Below are 15,620 nucleotides of genomic sequence, written 5' to 3' on the forward strand. Positions count from 1 at the left end.
GCATAGATTATGTGGTTGTCTACCCAGGTAGTTGCAGAAAGTGATTCGCAGCGGGCGTTGATCGTCTTCCGCACACTGGAAATTTAATTGACAATGGACAACAAATGAGTGCTAGAAGGAAATTCACAGCAAGCCAATCGGTTGAATAAATATCACGCAAAATAAATTGTTCTTCTACGCACAAAAAAGTGTGTGAAAATATGTTTATTGATTTTATTCCTCACAATAATTCAGGGCTGATTATATTTAATTTTGCGTAATCCTAATTTCATAACTTTTCTTGCACGTAGATTCAAACTTTACACATTTTCTGTCATCTGCAAAGAAAGTGTTCTACCAAAAATCTTTCTGCCTCCTTGTCTTATTCATGCTAATAATAGTTGTGATTGTTACATTGTAAATGATTTCTAGAAAAAAAGCACAGAAAATACCTCCATAAATCTTTGGAAATAAATTAATTACAGGATGTCGTGAGTGTCAGCGAGGATTTCATGTTATGAGCAACAATTGATGGCTTTCTTTCCATAGCCTTTTAGTGGATCCACTCATCGTCATTTCACCCCTCAATTCTTATTGCAATACAACAATTATTTATATCTACATTCGATCACCCAGTAAAATTAAATCATCAACAAATGTGTGTCTAATTTTATTTATGCCTTCTTGCCGGCTAAAATATCTCTCTTATCAGAATCTCTTCAGCTCAGCCGCTTTTCCATCCGCAGAAGTTGCCTCTTTACACGTTCAATGGCACATCATTTGCAAGATTCTCCGCGGTCAGAAAGGCGCGCCCGAGTTCAGAGACACTCCGACAGATCCAAATACTCAATCACTCTTCGCTGCGCGCGCTGTTCGAGAATACTTACAGCTGGAAAGGGCCTAGGGCAGCGCCCGGAAGTGCGGCGGCAGTTGGGCCTTGTAGTAGTACGCACAGATGCCGACGAGGATGGAGAACGCCGTGGTGACGAGGACGATGCGCCGATTCACCAGCGTGTGCGGCAGCAGGCGATTCAGGAAGCCAATGGACGCCTCACGATCCCTCTTCCTCTGCATGGCCGCGCGACGGCGTCGCATGCGCTCCTCCTCTTCGGCGCGGCGCAGCTTCTCGCGCTCCTGCATCACATGAACCTGCGCGAGAGCATTGCATGAGCAAATTCTCCGCCGACGATGAGATTTGATCACACAACTCACCTGCTCCTCCACCTCGTCTGGCGGATATCGCGCGTAGAGCTTCTGGGCGCGCTGCAGCAGGTACTCGAAGGGCAGATCGTCGGGCAGCTGCGACAGGAGGCAGTGGATGCTGGCCATGTCGCAGTCCTCGCGGAAGATCTCGTCCTCGCGGTGCAGCACGATGGCCGCCGTGACGTAGATGGGCAGGAGGAAGGGCGACGCCAGGAAGTAATCGTACAGTCGCACCACGGCGCGATATTGATTGAGGCTGTGTCCGAACCACGTGAGATACCACGGCAGGGCGAACAGCGTGCCGACACAGGAGCGCTCTAGGAAATCGTGCAGAGCGCGATTCTCGCCGCGGACGATGGGATAGAGGAAGAGGAGGCGCTGCTGCGTGGGCTCCATCGTCTCCTGCATGCACTCCACGAGGTGGTTCGTGGACAGGATCTCCATCACGTGGAACGCCACGTCCTCGCCCACGACCAGGAGAAATGTGATGGCCACATCGTGATAGCCCTGCGAAGAGAATAAGCAGCATTACAGTGGATTTCCTCTTAAGATAAGAGCTCATCGCCAAATCACTCAACAACTCAATGCCTTGTGAAATACCCGTAATACAATGAAATATCAGCTCGATAAGAAGCTTCCACACTCACTTGGTAGTACTTTAAATGCGGATACTTGATGATGACTCGCAGGATGAGCACCGTGAGCTGATCCTGCAGCGCGATTCGCTGCTCATACGGGATTCCCGGCGGGAATCTCTTGAGAGATCTGTTAACGTCAAGGATGACTTGATTGTACTCCGGATGGGACTTAAGTTCATCCAAGCTGGGCGCTGGCTCCACATTATTAGGATCGATGTTCACCAGCAACGGCCACACCTTCTTCCGGAGATCATCTGCAATGGGCAGAGATTTCAAGTTTCCAGGCTGTCCCACAAAAACCCCACAAAACACACTCTTCTCACCATTTATCAGCCCATACTCCGACAATGCAAACTGTCGCCACGTCTCCAAGTCTGAGTTGGGGTCCGACAGTGCCTCCTCAATCTGTGACCTCTTCTCCTGCTCCTCTCGATTCTCCGGAACTGCGGAAAGACAGGAGTGAAAGCAAGAGACGTGTCAACTTTACGCTCTGTTTGGCAGCGCTCAACTCACATTTCTCAAAACTCAGCTTTACAGGCTCATCTGAGCGTCTCTCCTCGCACTCCTGACATTTTGGCTTCACTGCCTCCATCTCGCCAGACTCGACCTCCAGGCCATTCGTCCTCTTCTCGGACCTCTTGCTGAGCGTCGAGTTCCTGGAGTCGTAACCTTCGTCACAGTTCACGGATTGCTGCTCTTCCGCCATGGGTCTGGCATTACGCGATGACCACTGATTGCTTCGACGATGCTCTGGAGAGTGTCTGGACTTTTGATCTGCCCGAAAACTCCCTCAAAACCACAGATGACGAAAATCAAAACAAATAGACGACAAAACACTGTGACAGATGGCGTCATTGACAGCTGTGCCATAATTTTTTGCCATAAACTTTCACAGAACAAAAAAAATGGCATCGAGCAATGCTGTGTATTTCTCTGATGATGAATTATCGGACAATTTTGAGGAGAGTAAGCAAATTGTGCAGGAGGCAATGACAGCCGTGCATCCTGTGGCATACGCCGATGAGACGCTGGATACACAAGTGCTCCTGACGTCGTGGAATATCAAGAAAGACATTATAAGTACAGTTGTTGGTGAGTTTTTGGCCTTTTGTTTACCTTTTTGTGTTTATCACTTTTTCACGCCAATTTCCCGTTTCACAGCCGCAAAACTCACAATTTGGCACTTGAGGGTGATCGAGGATGACGATATTGCCAGACTGTTTGGTACAAATATTGCGGACTGCGTGGAATTCAAGTACTACCTGAAGAAGTGGCGAAATGAAGGCGCGAAGCTCGTTGAGATTCCCCAGCGTTCACAGATCAAATCAATTCCACTCCTGCCGTCGCCAATTGAGCCACCTGATCCCCTCGGACAGCCCAGTTTGCAGACAAATGCCCCAGCCAAAGCGAAGTGGAAGATCCCAGAGTGGGACTTTGATGAGCGCAAGCACTCATCGATAGAGGACGTGGAGAAGATCCTGAAGATGTCTGCACGAGGCAGAAGCATTGTCCAGTACTACAGGACAAACCAGAAGCTAGAGACACAGCACCAGGCATGGATGGTGGATATCATAGCGGAATTCTACCTGCAAAAGTACGAAAGTGTGTCCATGAAGATGATGGATCGCATCAGTGACAAGATTGTCGAGCTCTTTCCCACCGAGCAGAAAGTACGCGCGGCGAAAGCATCCTTTTCGCATTGACTAAATGCTCTTTCTCTCTCTTCCACAGTCCACCTACTACACAAAGCGCCCCATTGGAGGGAATCCCAAAGGAAAGCTGCACGATAAGTTCAGGAACAAGCGACGATTGTATATTGCTCAAGGCATTCTTAAGAGGAAAAGCATTTGAGCTCAAGTGTATATTCAATATTGTATTCAACTCTCTCATTTCCCTGAAGACATTCTCCCATTGCATTCACGCCTCCTCCTGTTTCTCCTTGTCTTTCTTTTTCTTCTTCTTCTTCTCCTTGCCCTCCTCCGGAGTCTGCGGCACTTCCTGTGGCGCCTCCTCGTCGTGCTTCTTCTTCTTTTTCTTCTTCTTCTCACTCAGCTCTGTCTGGCTGGTCTCCAGTGTTGTGTCCGCCTCAGCTGTGGACACATTGCTGCCCAGGCTCAGCTTCCTCTGCAGAGAGACATAGAAAAGGAACACTTCAGCAATCTCATATGGATAGGAAAATGTCACTATTTGAATTGATTTTATGACTTCAGGAAGACCAATCGATTGACATAATCACGGGATTATCATCGAAAATCGTTTTATCATCATGACTATTGAATTCTTTAGGCCATCCTCTGACTCTATGTAAATTGAACACTACCTTCTCCGCCCCATTTGAGCTCGAGGGCTCCTGGCGTGCGCTGTAGTCCACGTAACTCGTGAGGAATTCCTTGGGTGTGTTCTCATTCGGACGCCCGTACTTGTCCAGCTTCCCGGCCGCCACAAGAGCCTTCTTGGCGGACGCCTTGGGGCCCAGGCCCCACTTTCTGGGGTACACGTCCCTTTCCATGATCACGCGCTTGATCTTGGCGCACACGCCGTGATCGCAGCTCGCCATGGTGGCTGTGGTCATGAGGGCAATGGCCAGGGCGATGGCCTCGCCCTTTGTCGAGCAGATGACAATCTCCTGGTTCAGCTCAATGCCGTCCTCGTATCGCAAAACGCCCGGAAGCATGATTTTGGCACCATAGCAAACGGCATTTATCTAAAAATAGAAAGAAAAAACAGGAGGAAAAAGTCAGATTGAATTGAACATTGTTGATATTCGACGTTCGAACTCACGGAACTGTCTTTCATGAAGATCCTCTTGTGCCCCACGAGGAGTCCCTCGAGTGGGTGAATGACTCTCCGAAGCAGCGATTCATCCTTGTGATGATCGTACATGTACTGAGCGTCCAGGACGTCGTGCATGGTCACCATTGACTGCTTCTCCGACTGGATGCCCGAGCGCACTCGTCGCAGCTCGATCATGTGGCCGCCGACGCCCAGCATGAGCCCCAGATGGACGCACATGGTGCGGATGTAGGAGCCCGCCTCGCAGCTAACCCAAAAGACACCTTCAAGGATAAGCCACACGGTCCACAACGACCACACACACTTTAGTCTGCGTCTACTCTCCCAATCTCCCGGCCGCAGTGGAGGCCAATTCTCGGGCCTCCACTCGACGCCGGATGTGGGGTGGTTCTTTCACCCTCGTGCACTCACCGAGATTCCTGCTCATGTCGAAGTCCAAGAGTTTGCTCTCGTACACGGATCTCACGCGCAGCTGACGCTTCACGGCCGAAATGAGCGGCGGTCGCTGGAAAAGCGCCCCACGCAGCTTCTCCAGTCCCTGATGTACCTTCTGCAGCGACTCCACGGCGGCGTGCAGCTTGAACACCGCCACATACTCCTTCCCGGCGCTCTGCTGCGACTTCACGAGCCGCGTCGCCCGGTCAATGCACACAATCAGGCATCCCGTGACTTTGGGATCCAATGTGCCCGAGTGTCCTGTCTTCTGCACCTTCAGAATCCGCTTCAACCACGCCACCACTTCGTGCGAGCTGGGATTCGACGGCTTGTCGACATTGATGAAGCCCGAGCTGACGTAGTCCCGGATCTCCCGATTGAGCGGCGACGCTCCAAATGGCAGTGGTGTGTAGTGATTCGTCCTCACGTTGAGATGATCGAAGTTCTTCAGCAACAGCGGCCACTTGGATGTGTCCAGCGTGGGCACCTTCTGTGACGGGGCAATCTGGAAGTTGCCCGTGCGCTGGAGCTCCCCCAGATTCTCCTCCAATGGCTCCTCCTTTATTCGCTTCTTCTTCTTCTCCTTCTTCACGGGTGATGCCATTTCTGTAAGCAATTTCGAAGAAAAGTTCGCTCAAAATCCATCAAATCACACCAATTATAGCATCTGTGGGATCTTATCTACACACTCTGTGTGATTTTACATGAGATAATTGTGTATTTCTTACCAAAATCTCCCATTTTCCGTGGCAAAGCGCAGACACGTGCTTCCAAAGTTGACAAACACACGCCGACTCTGAGTGAGGTTATGAGCGCTCCCGGGAAGTACTAGAATTTTACTACGCTTTTCTAGTAGTGCTTTATTTGAAAAGTAACGATCGCGATCGAGTGTATTACAATTCTTACAATTAATTGATATTATTCTCAATGATGTTTCAGTTTCATATGATGGAGAAGGTGACGCCAGGTTGGAGGATCTGCTTGTGCTTCTCCCTGTGCCTGAGTTGCAGCATAGTATTGCATAATTAATTGAATGATCTGCGTAATCATCTCTGAAATGGGAGAAAAAATGCATTGAAAACATCTTAAGCATCGGTCAAATTCCACTTACGAATCAATTCAGCAAATCGAGGATCATTAATCATCTCTGTAAAGGGATCTTCTTCCTGAGGAGCTTCAACGGGTGCAGGTTCTTCAGGAGGCGCAGCTTCATCAGGAGGCGAAGCTTCATCAGGAGGCGCAGCTTCATCAGGAGGCGCAGCAACTTCAGGATCCTCTTCTGGTGAACATTTCACCATGGAAACGATTCCCACGAGGAGCAGAAGAGCAATGAGTCGAGCCATCTCTTGAAATTCCTTGTACTTTCTGGATGATCATCTCTCGCTCCCATGCGCTTTTATACCGTGAAATTGTTTGCAAATTCATCCCCAAAACCTCAATCTCTTTCACCACGTATTTTCCCCACAAAAAAACATCAACCTCAATTCCATATAGCGCCAAAATGTTCACCCAGAAAAGACACGATGACTAATTTTTCTCTGTTTTATTCCAGACAACAGATTACACAGTTTTTCTCTCCAATTTCATCTTCTCTCATCTTTTCACAATGAACAGAAAGTAATATTCACCTAAATTCAACTCGATTCATATTAGTTTTGCTTGTTCTCGAGCTCCTTAAACACAGAGACTCTTGTCCAAGTACGAAAAAATTACACTTACACCCACTCTTTTCGCCGAAAAAGGGATTCTTCTGCGGCACAAAACATCGAATAGGCCTCAATTTTCCTATTTACGCGTGATTTTCATCCTTGACCCAAAGGATCGTACACAATTTTTCCTTTTATTTTCTTATCTCTTTTGAACAACTTCAACACTACTGCTAAATACTCTCATTTTCTTTTATCTGAAATGTGTGTCTTGTTTGTTGAGAATTTCAACAAAATATAATTTTTATCATTGAATTTTGTCTTTGTTTTCCCCCCACAGAAATAAAAATCGGTTACAGATGTTTTGGGAAGCCTTTGAGGGTGATATTCCACAATAATAATACATATGTAGCACTCAATTTCTGTCACACTTTTCACTCTCCATTCACGGTCGATTGTTGAACAAGTCCCAAGGATTGTGCATCCTCAGAACCTGATGGCTGAGCGAAGGAACGCGAATGGAGGAGAGAAAAAAAGCAATTTTCTGACTTCTCATTACGAAGGATGTAAGAAAGAAACAATTATAATAGCGAATTCTGGCAAAATCAATATGAAGAGGCTAGAAAGGAAGCTCAAATTGATTTCCCAATAGGGAAATGCCGGTTGGTTTTGATCAGTAAGATTACTCTCCTGAAACCGACAAATTTCTAAGCTTTTATTTAGATTATAATATCAAAATAGGTAATAAATGCTCAGTATTAATAAAAATATAAACATGAAAGCATGTAAAAGTGATGTTTTCTTCATAGAATTCGTGCAAAGCTTCAATGGTTACCTGAAACAGAATCAAAAGTCAAGCATTGCACAAACTCTTTACTATCTTTTCCTCTCATGTCAGAGCGCTTGATATAAATTAACTACAGAATTTTCCAGGGATTCGTTTAAACTCCATTATCTCACGACTATCCAAAGCGAACCCATTTTCTCAAATCTACTTCTCTACAGTTCGTTAAACTTGCAACAATAAATAGCGAATTACTTTCTCCAACCAAATTAATACAAATGCCATATCCACACATCAATTGCTCAACAGAATATTAGGAATATCACCCGGAAAGACTGCCGCAAAATGGAGGAAAACAGTGGCAGATTGCAAAACGCCGCGGCATCTTGTGTCCCTTCTTAAACACTAGTGATATTGATTTCAGGTTGTACACGCGAAAAGCTCATCGACGCCCATACGCGCCCTATTGCCACACATTGCCGAGGTTGAGGCTGCCAAATTGCTGGCTGAGATTGGGATTGGTGCCCTGGGGCGGCGGCTTGAGGCCCGCCAGATTGCCGGCCGTCGTTTGGGGCGTCTGGAATGGCGCGAACTGGGCAAAGGCGGCGCCCGGCGGCGGCGGTGGTTGGCCGGGGAAACCGAATACGCCCCCATTGTTGGGGTGCTGCTGGAATTGCGGCTGGCCGAAGCCCTGGGGCGCCGCGAAGGGCGCCGCCTGGGCGCCGAATGGCGGGAATTGCGTCTGAGGCGGTGGGAATTGGCTGAAGTTGCTGAAGTTGGCCGCCGGCGCTGTGGCGTACAGCGCCATAATGCTGTCCTTGGTCATCTTCGCCTTCTCCTTCTCATTGGGCACCTGATTGAAGAAGTCCGCCTCCTCCTTGTCCAGCGCATTCTCGGGCGCCTTGGGCGCCTCTTCCACGGGAGCGCTGAGGAAGGAGTTGAAGGCGTCCCCAGCCAAGTCGGCGGACGCCTTGGCCGGTCCGTTGGCAGTTGTGGGCGACGACAGACCCAACAGATCCGATGTGGCGCTAGTGGGCGCATGATGATCGCTCCGCGAGCTCTTGGGACTACTCGATGTGGCCTTAGGCTTAGGCAGTGGTGCCGGAATGGGCGCAGACTTGGCCAGACTCTTCTTGCTCCCGCCAGAGTCCGCTGTGACGACACTGGACAGCCCCAAAGTGCTAGAGGACTTCTTTTTCCTCTTCAGCTTCTCCATCTCCTCGTCGATCTCCTTCTCCCAGTCCACCTTTGGTGGCGGCGGCTGCACCCATTCCCTAGCTAAGTACTTCTTATGCTCATACTTGGCACGAATAAAGCTCTCCAGCGCCGAATCAGTCTGTGGACGGCGGAAACCGTCCGGGAGTTGAGCTTCATAGACAGCACGAGCTCTGGAATTGCCCATCTGCTGCAGAGACACCTGAAAAAGTCACACAATCAACGTGAGTCTCCTCCAGGCACATCACATTCCTCAGCACTCACCACTTGCTCAGGCGTCCATGCGTCCAGATTCACAGACTTCACACGAGAAATGTGCACCCCAAGATTCCGATGGATTCCAGCGCATCGGATGCAGAGAAAAACGCCCAGATTCCATGACGCCCATCTGGGACCTGAAAATGCCAAGAGTCAGCACACTTTTCACCCTGATTCCCCCATCCGGCTGTCACGCACGCCTCCGTCGTGACTTCCTGTCTCACACCGGAAGTGTGTAGTGTGGCAAAACCCTGAAAATCCCTCCCAAATACACACAAAGCCATCACAATCAGCAATGCTTGACTTCCGGAAGTAAACTCGCCATTCGTGACACTTTCTCTCGTCTCCCAGACACCCAATCACCCCATGTGGCCACGCATTGCAAAGTCCACGATAGTGGGTGGCTGATGAAGTGGACAAATGTGTACCTTTAGCATCGCAATCCACGCAATATTTGTTATCTTCATCACGGAGCATTTGAGTCAGCAAATTTTGACATTTCTCCTGAATAAATTTCGTCCTTTCACTCTCCTTCTTGCTACCCATGGTTGTGCGACGTCTTCCTGGTTGTTTAGCAATCTCGTTGCCGTAATATCACCTCAGCACACGGAAAAATTGCACAAAAAGTGTTGTATATGCGAAAAAGCTATTTGGGAACACGTCTCACAGATTTTCTCTCTTTTTCTGACAGGTGTCACTGCGATTGGCATTCTTGCAGTTTTTTATCGCATTCGCGATCACATCTGGCACCCCGAGAGGGAAATTTTTTATCGTGCAGCAGAAAAAACACCGTCCGAAAAATGGACGGAGCTGCGTAGTTGGTGAAAAAATAGCAATTTTGTGTTGTGTAGCGGTGCCAAAGCATGTGGAATTATGTCTCAAGGCGGATAAAGGACACCTTGGAGAAGACGGCCAACATCCTCGATGTTGGCCGTGCACATTTCAACCAATTTGAGTGTCCTCTGAGCGCCCGGAGGAAGGCTGTGGTGAAGTTCCGGAAGAACAAGTGCTTCCTGGTGCCCAGCCGCAAGTCTGCCTCCGTCGGCGGTGACTTCAGGGACTCACAGTCCGGCCAGGATGAGTACAAGGAGAAGATAAACCACGATAATCTCAATCAATCGTGGATTGGGGCGATAACTTGGGTAAGAGATTGTACGCTTTTTCCCTGGAAGATTCAGCAATTCACACCTGTTTTTCTCACCTTACAGAGCAGTGCCATCATCTGCGGATGGTACACCAGCCAGCTGCTCTGCCTGCGTCGTCGCCACTTGGCCTGGGAGCGGAAGAATGGCTTCCATCCGGCAATCCATGCGCTCATCCCGCATCGGAGTCTGCACACGAGTTCCTTCTCCAGAGTGGTCTTCGCCGCTCCTCCCGTGGAAATGGGATCCGGGAAGGTGACCAACTTCCCACTGGATCCCACCGCCTTCATCTATAACGTGACCAACGATGCGGCACGAGAGGAGCCCAAAAATTCCACTGAGGTAAAAAAGGAGCTCAAAAGGCAGCAAAAAGTCACTCTCGTTGAGACACAATTCGCGCTCTTGCTTGAAGGCCAACACGCGACTCTTTTATTTTTGGCACGCTTGACGTGGCCAAAGAGATGCTGAGGGCTTGTTTTGAAAGCAATTCCACGAATTCGGCTCTCAAATTATGGGTGGATCGACGAAAAGCCGCACTTTTTATCTCTCTCTCTTTGGGATGATTTGGACTTTTTGCAGAGATAAGCGGAATAATTGAGATGATTCACACTGTCTGATAGGGATTTTCAATTAATTTTATTATCAGTTGCGCGCATTGTAATGTTAGTAAACACTTGGGAGGAGGAGGAGGAGGAAGAGAAAATATATTGAGATGCTTTTCATCTCTGAAGCAAGTGACGAAATGATGGGAAGCATTTGCGTAGACTTTCGTGCGAAAACTGGTTTATGCCAAAACACCTGCTTTGAAGCGTGAAGACTTTGAACTCTTTATAATTAAATTTCACAGATTAAGAGCTCAAGCTAAACCACTTCTTAAACTCCATTCAAATGCCCAACAAGAGTGCGAATTTCTCTCTCGAGAGAGAGACTCAAGCGAATGCTTTTCAGATGGGAAAAGAGCGTAAATTTTGAATGAATTGCAGAAAATGACCATCAGGGATGCCGCACAAAACCTGAAGAGCCTCATTGGTGACACACACTTCCACTTCGCCGTGCAGAGTGTCAAAGAGAGCAACTTCGAGGAGGCTGTCTTTCACTTCCGCCTCGCCACAGTGCATCGCCACCCTTCGGCAACCTTCAACTTGGGCTTGTGCTACGAGCGCGGCCTGGGCGTGAAGAAGGACCTGCGACAAGCGATGGAGTGCTACCAGATGGCCACAGAGTTGGGCCACGCCAAGGCGATGTACAACTTGGGGGTGTTTTACGTTCACGGACTCGGCGGACTGAAGCGCAGTCGTCGCGTGGCGCGTCAGCTCTTCGAGACGGCGGCTCAGCTGGGCCAGCCGGATGCTCAGGCGGCACTGAAGATGCGCGAGAAGCTGCCCAAGACTTCACAGACAGGCTTCTATCCCTTAGGCACGAACTGGCGACCCATTGAGGCGACGTAGTGATGCCAGTGATACAGGATTTATTTGAGAGAGAAGAATAACACAGGTGTTGAGTGGGAATTGTGTGTCATGTCCTTTTCTTGAAGTTGAGCACAATTCCATTGCTGGAACGCAGCACAATTGTGGCCACCAGATGTGGCTTGTCATAGCTCGGATCCACGCTGATCTTGTACATCTGCAGCAGCCTCACGATCACAGTCTTCATCTCCAGCATGGCAAACTTCTGGCCAATGCAATTTCTCGGGCCGGCACTGAAAGGGATGTAGCTGAAGGGATTCCTCCCTGTCACTTCGTCCTCGTGGAATCTCTCTGGCTTGAAGGTTTCCGGATCGGGGAAGAGCTTCGCATCTCTGCCCATGCAGAACGCCCCAATGATCACTGTACTCTTCCCGGGGATGCGAAGATTGTCCTTCAGTTGCGTGTCTTTGGCGAAATAGCGTCCAATCATGGGAACCGGCGTGAAGAGTCTCAGTGATTCCTTAATCACACACTCAAGGTAGGTCAAGTTCTTGAGATCGCCAATTGTTAAGTCCTTCTCCACATCCTTGCCAATAACACGCTCAATCTCCTCGAGAATCTTCTCCTGCACCACCGAATGCAGAGCAATGTTGTACAGCAGGAAGGTGATTCCTGAAAAAAACACTACTTTATCAGCCACTGACTGCCATATGGCGAATAAAACACTCTTCTGTCTCACCGGAAGTTGTCGTGTCGTGACCGGCAAACATGAAAGTGTTCACTTCCTCCCGGATATCCTCATTCGACAGGGCTTTCCCGTCAATTGTCGTCTGCAGAAGGACATCCAGCAGTGCCAATTTGTCCTTCAGTCCGACTTTTGCATCTTCAGACATTCTCTCGGCAGATTTCTGTTGCAGCAAATCCTCTCTGCGCTTCTCAATCACGCGATCTGTCCACTTGTGCAGTGTCCGCACAATTTCACGCTCACGTGCGCCACTCTTAGATAGTCTGAAGAGGAACTCAAGCCTCAGCAGGGCATTGTACATCCGCACATGCAGAATATTTGTGATTCTGGAAAGAGAATGAACATCAATTTCAGTCGTTATTCGTGAGATTTTCACCTAATTCCACTCACTCTTTCACTCCTTCAACATATTCGGAGTTCCTATTAAACTGCGTTTGCACGGAAGTTCCCATGGCGGTTTCTGAAATAAGAAAGAACAATATTTAGCAATATTTAGGTATTTTGAAAGATATTTATCAGCAAAAAAAGAGGAAGTAATTAGTAAGAAAAAAACACTTATCCTTGCGTCAATCATTTATCACATTGGGATTTTTTTTTATTACTATATAATATCGATTCGTTTTTTATCTCAGTGTCTGAGTGGACAAAAACACGAAATACGCGACGCTGCTATTAAGAATTTATCATGATTTCACAGCAAAAAAAAAATCTCACAGATGCTAAAAGCTGTAATTTGAAGATAAGAAACTCAGCAAACACTGTAATTTTGGAGAAGAAATTCTACAACATCAGAGCGTATAAATATCAATTGCATATTCTTTGAGTACAAAGAGGCAAAATCGGCCAAATAAACATTGAACTCTTTCCTCTGATAACTTATCACCAGACTCACTCTTATCATCGCTCGAATGCAGCGTTTAATTTATCAATAAGTCTCAAAATTCTACGAAAAGCATAATCTAAAATTTTTTTTATATATAAAACAACGCAAATTTCAGAGCATGAAATGGCGAATCAACCTTGAAAGCAGCGAACTTTTGGTCTTTCGCGTCTTTCGTTTATTACTCTCGCATTTTTTTCTCACTCACCACAAATAACATCGAAGGTTAGCAGACTAACCAGCGGACAGACATCAACTGGCGTCGCTGGGCTGAAGTGTTGCAGCTTCTGCACGAAGATCTTTGCCTGCTTGTCGAAGATGCCGGTGAAACTCTCGAGGATCTTGTAGTGAAAGGCTGGTGTGATGATTTTCCTCCTTGTGTGCCACTTCTTGCCAGTGGTGAGCAGAAGTCCATCGCCAAGCCAGTGCTTGAGGTACGAATATTCGACGGTTTTGCCAATGTGAGTGGAACTGTTGAGGATTGGCTCGATGTATTCGGGATCTGTGATGCTGAGGAAGAGGAAATTGACCAGCCAGACGCGTGAGAGTGGACCGAATTGCTTCACACCCTGCTGGATGGCGTCGAAGATAAAGGAGGGCTTCCTCAGGATGAGCTGATAAGCGTGGCCCACGATGGGCAGAAAAGGTGGGCCCTTAAATGGCGTCCCGGCGAGACGCCGCACTTTCTCCGTGTAATCATACAGAGCGAACGCGATCACGGCGATTATCACAAGAAACAAGAATAATGACATGTTTACTCTTCCACGTCTAGACACACACTGTTGCGCGCGAGTCGCGAGAATTCGCAGTCGCGCCTTAGTCTTCGATCTCCATCTTGATATTGGTGGCAGAATGGTAATTCTCCTCGCCGAACCAATTGATGTGCTCCTCGAGAAACTCCAGGAACTCCCCGAGATACTCAAGAAGGCACTTCATCTTCTCCTCAGACATGCTCGTCACCGAGTGCGTGAGGAATTCGGGGAGTTTCACCAGTAAACGCGCCAAATGGGGCGCCCCGTAGATCATCGAGGGCTCGGCGGGAGCGTCAGAGGGTAGAAGATGCCACGCCAAAGTGTTCTGCAGCAGAAGTTTGAGCTTGAGCGGCACCGAAGCATTCATCGGCTGCACACTCCTCAAAATTTCTGCTATTGTGGCGGCGAAAGGCATCTCGCCGCTCGTCTCCTCACCCTCACACTCCATCCGGTATGATCTTAGCCGCCTCCTGGCCGTGTCGTCCACTTCCGTGGCACTTGTTGGGGTGGATTTCTCAGAGACACTCGGAAATATGAGGTCAGAGAAGGAATTCTCCGATGGAATGTACGTGAAGGACGAGAGATTCTTCTCATCCAACACCATCTCAGCCTGCTGGCGCTCCTGTTTGTACAGCAAGTGGTTCTTGAGTGTGAAATCAAAATAAATTCTCAGGCCATCGGCAACTTCCTTGTACAGATTCAGCTTGTTGGTCAACTTCTCCGTGTCCAGAGGCTCTTTGTCCGTCCTCGTCGTGCTGTTTCGCCTCTTCCGCACGTCCTGGCGAATGAAGTTGCAGATCATCTTCACTGAGCACTGCTTCACGAACTTCTCAAGAATCGTGACGACGGGCAGTTGTGCCGGAAGCACTGCCAGCTTGCTCTCGCGCGTGATCATGCGATGATCGTGCTCCAGCAGCTGTCGCAGTGTGTTGCTGACTTGAATGACCACCTTCTCGTCCTCCACCTGACCACTGCCGCTCTCCGCGGAGCTGCTGTAGGATTCTGTGTCATTGTCCTGCATTTGCAGCTCATTTTCCACCTTGGCAGCAGCGGCAACCGGAAGAGACAGCGTGACAGGCTCTGCCGGCTGATCACTGCTTCCGCTACTCTTGCTCTTCTTGCGATCCTTCCTGTACAAATAAGCGCCCAGACACAGTTGAGACTTCTCCGCCAGATCCTTCTGCAATTGCCTGTTCGCGACGTTGTCCTTCAGCACAAATGTCTCGTTCACCCTTCGATCCCAACTGCTATTCCAACCTGCAGGCAGATCGCACAAAATCACAAGGATTCAGACATTCAGACAGTGTAATGAACTCACCTTGGAAGTGAATTAAATACTCAATAACGCGTCGACCACGCCGGTCTTTTGTGTCGAAGATCTCAAGAACCTGCAAAGTAGATTAAAAGATTAGACAGAGATTTCTATGCATTTCTCACACATTACCTTGCTGTCGTAGAGGACTTTAGCCTTTGTGGGATCTGGTTCGTAGCAGAGGACTCTCTCGCCCTCGGAAAATGCGTATTTCACCCCTCTCGTTGACACCATCCCTCACACACACTTTTCTTGCAATTTTCCCCTATATCTCCAGTTCTTTCCTCACTATTTCCACTCAATGACATTCGAGAGACCTTCCTGGGAGCTGAGACAACAACTATTTTCCACGCAATTATGGAAATTGCACAATTTTTGCGGAAAATTACAAAACACCACGCGACAAATACACAATTGCAATGTTTTGGGAAA

General features: G+C 48.4%; 7 protein-coding genes across 8 annotated transcripts; 2 read left to right on the forward strand and 5 right to left on the reverse strand.

The window, feature by feature from the left end:
* Nucleotides 1-201: 201 nt before the first annotated feature.
* LOC132255663 (TBC1 domain family member 20) lies at nucleotides 202-2,664 on the reverse strand. Of its 2 annotated transcripts, XM_059751775.1 has the most exons (6): nucleotides 2,334-2,664; nucleotides 2,144-2,263; nucleotides 1,830-2,074; nucleotides 1,192-1,689; nucleotides 867-1,128; nucleotides 202-407 (listed from the first exon to the last, which is right to left on the reverse strand). In XM_059751775.1, the coding sequence occupies exons 1-5, from the start codon at nucleotides 2,524-2,526 to the stop codon at nucleotides 880-882; spliced, it is 1,305 nt and encodes a 434-aa protein (XP_059607758.1). In that variant the 5' UTR covers nucleotides 2,527-2,664; the 3' UTR covers nucleotides 202-407; nucleotides 867-879. The 2 variants fall into 2 exon arrangements, with proteins under 2 accessions (XP_059607758.1, XP_059607757.1); XM_059751774.1 differs by having other exon boundaries at nucleotides 202-1,128.
* Nucleotides 2,665-2,698: 34 nt separating this feature from the next.
* On the forward strand, nucleotides 2,699-3,671 carry LOC132255667 (uncharacterized). The gene is made up of 3 exons (XM_059751779.1): nucleotides 2,699-2,912; nucleotides 2,982-3,490; nucleotides 3,552-3,671. Exons 1-3 carry the CDS (start codon nucleotides 2,726-2,728, stop codon nucleotides 3,669-3,671), a joined length of 816 nt encoding a protein of 271 aa, XP_059607762.1. The 5' UTR covers nucleotides 2,699-2,725.
* A 2-nt stretch (nucleotides 3,672-3,673) lies between these two features.
* Nucleotides 3,674-5,868, reverse strand: LOC132255660 (H/ACA ribonucleoprotein complex subunit 4). Its single transcript, XM_059751770.1, has 5 exons — nucleotides 5,777-5,868; nucleotides 5,025-5,654; nucleotides 4,602-4,876; nucleotides 4,141-4,524; nucleotides 3,674-3,944 (listed from the first exon to the last, which is right to left on the reverse strand). Exons 1-5 carry the CDS (start codon nucleotides 5,787-5,789, stop codon nucleotides 3,738-3,740), a joined length of 1,509 nt encoding a protein of 502 aa, XP_059607753.1. The 5' UTR covers nucleotides 5,790-5,868; the 3' UTR covers nucleotides 3,674-3,737.
* Nucleotides 5,869-6,575: 707 nt separating this feature from the next.
* Nucleotides 6,576-9,650, reverse strand: LOC132255665 (stromal membrane-associated protein 1). Its single transcript, XM_059751777.1, has 3 exons — nucleotides 9,380-9,650; nucleotides 8,958-9,088; nucleotides 6,576-8,895 (listed from the first exon to the last, which is right to left on the reverse strand). The coding sequence occupies exons 1-3, from the start codon at nucleotides 9,495-9,497 to the stop codon at nucleotides 7,942-7,944; spliced, it is 1,203 nt and encodes a 400-aa protein (XP_059607760.1). The 5' UTR covers nucleotides 9,498-9,650; the 3' UTR covers nucleotides 6,576-7,941.
* Nucleotides 9,651-9,685: 35 nt separating this feature from the next.
* LOC132255666 (uncharacterized) lies at nucleotides 9,686-11,601 on the forward strand. Its single transcript, XM_059751778.1, has 3 exons — nucleotides 9,686-10,093; nucleotides 10,160-10,435; nucleotides 11,077-11,601. The coding sequence occupies exons 1-3, from the start codon at nucleotides 9,815-9,817 to the stop codon at nucleotides 11,539-11,541; spliced, it is 1,020 nt and encodes a 339-aa protein (XP_059607761.1). The 5' UTR covers nucleotides 9,686-9,814; the 3' UTR covers nucleotides 11,542-11,601.
* LOC132255661 (cytochrome P450 4d2-like) lies at nucleotides 11,545-13,876 on the reverse strand. Its single transcript, XM_059751771.1, has 4 exons — nucleotides 13,333-13,876; nucleotides 12,635-12,704; nucleotides 12,239-12,570; nucleotides 11,545-12,171 (listed from the first exon to the last, which is right to left on the reverse strand). The coding sequence occupies exons 1-4, from the start codon at nucleotides 13,874-13,876 to the stop codon at nucleotides 11,609-11,611; spliced, it is 1,509 nt and encodes a 502-aa protein (XP_059607754.1). The 3' UTR covers nucleotides 11,545-11,608.
* Nucleotides 13,877-13,940: 64 nt separating this feature from the next.
* On the reverse strand, nucleotides 13,941-15,610 carry LOC132255662 (protein male-specific lethal-3). The gene is made up of 3 exons (XM_059751772.1): nucleotides 15,321-15,610; nucleotides 15,195-15,264; nucleotides 13,941-15,133 (listed from the first exon to the last, which is right to left on the reverse strand). Exons 1-3 carry the CDS (start codon nucleotides 15,420-15,422, stop codon nucleotides 13,941-13,943), a joined length of 1,365 nt encoding a protein of 454 aa, XP_059607755.1. The 5' UTR covers nucleotides 15,423-15,610.
* Between the last annotated feature and the right edge of the window lie 10 nt (nucleotides 15,611-15,620).

Source organism: Phlebotomus argentipes, unplaced genomic scaffold (assembly GCF_947086385.1).
Source record: "Phlebotomus argentipes unplaced genomic scaffold, Phlebotomus argentipes genome assembly contig_5, whole genome shotgun sequence".
In the NCBI taxonomy this organism is placed as follows: domain Eukaryota; kingdom Metazoa; phylum Arthropoda; class Insecta; order Diptera; family Psychodidae; genus Phlebotomus; species Phlebotomus argentipes.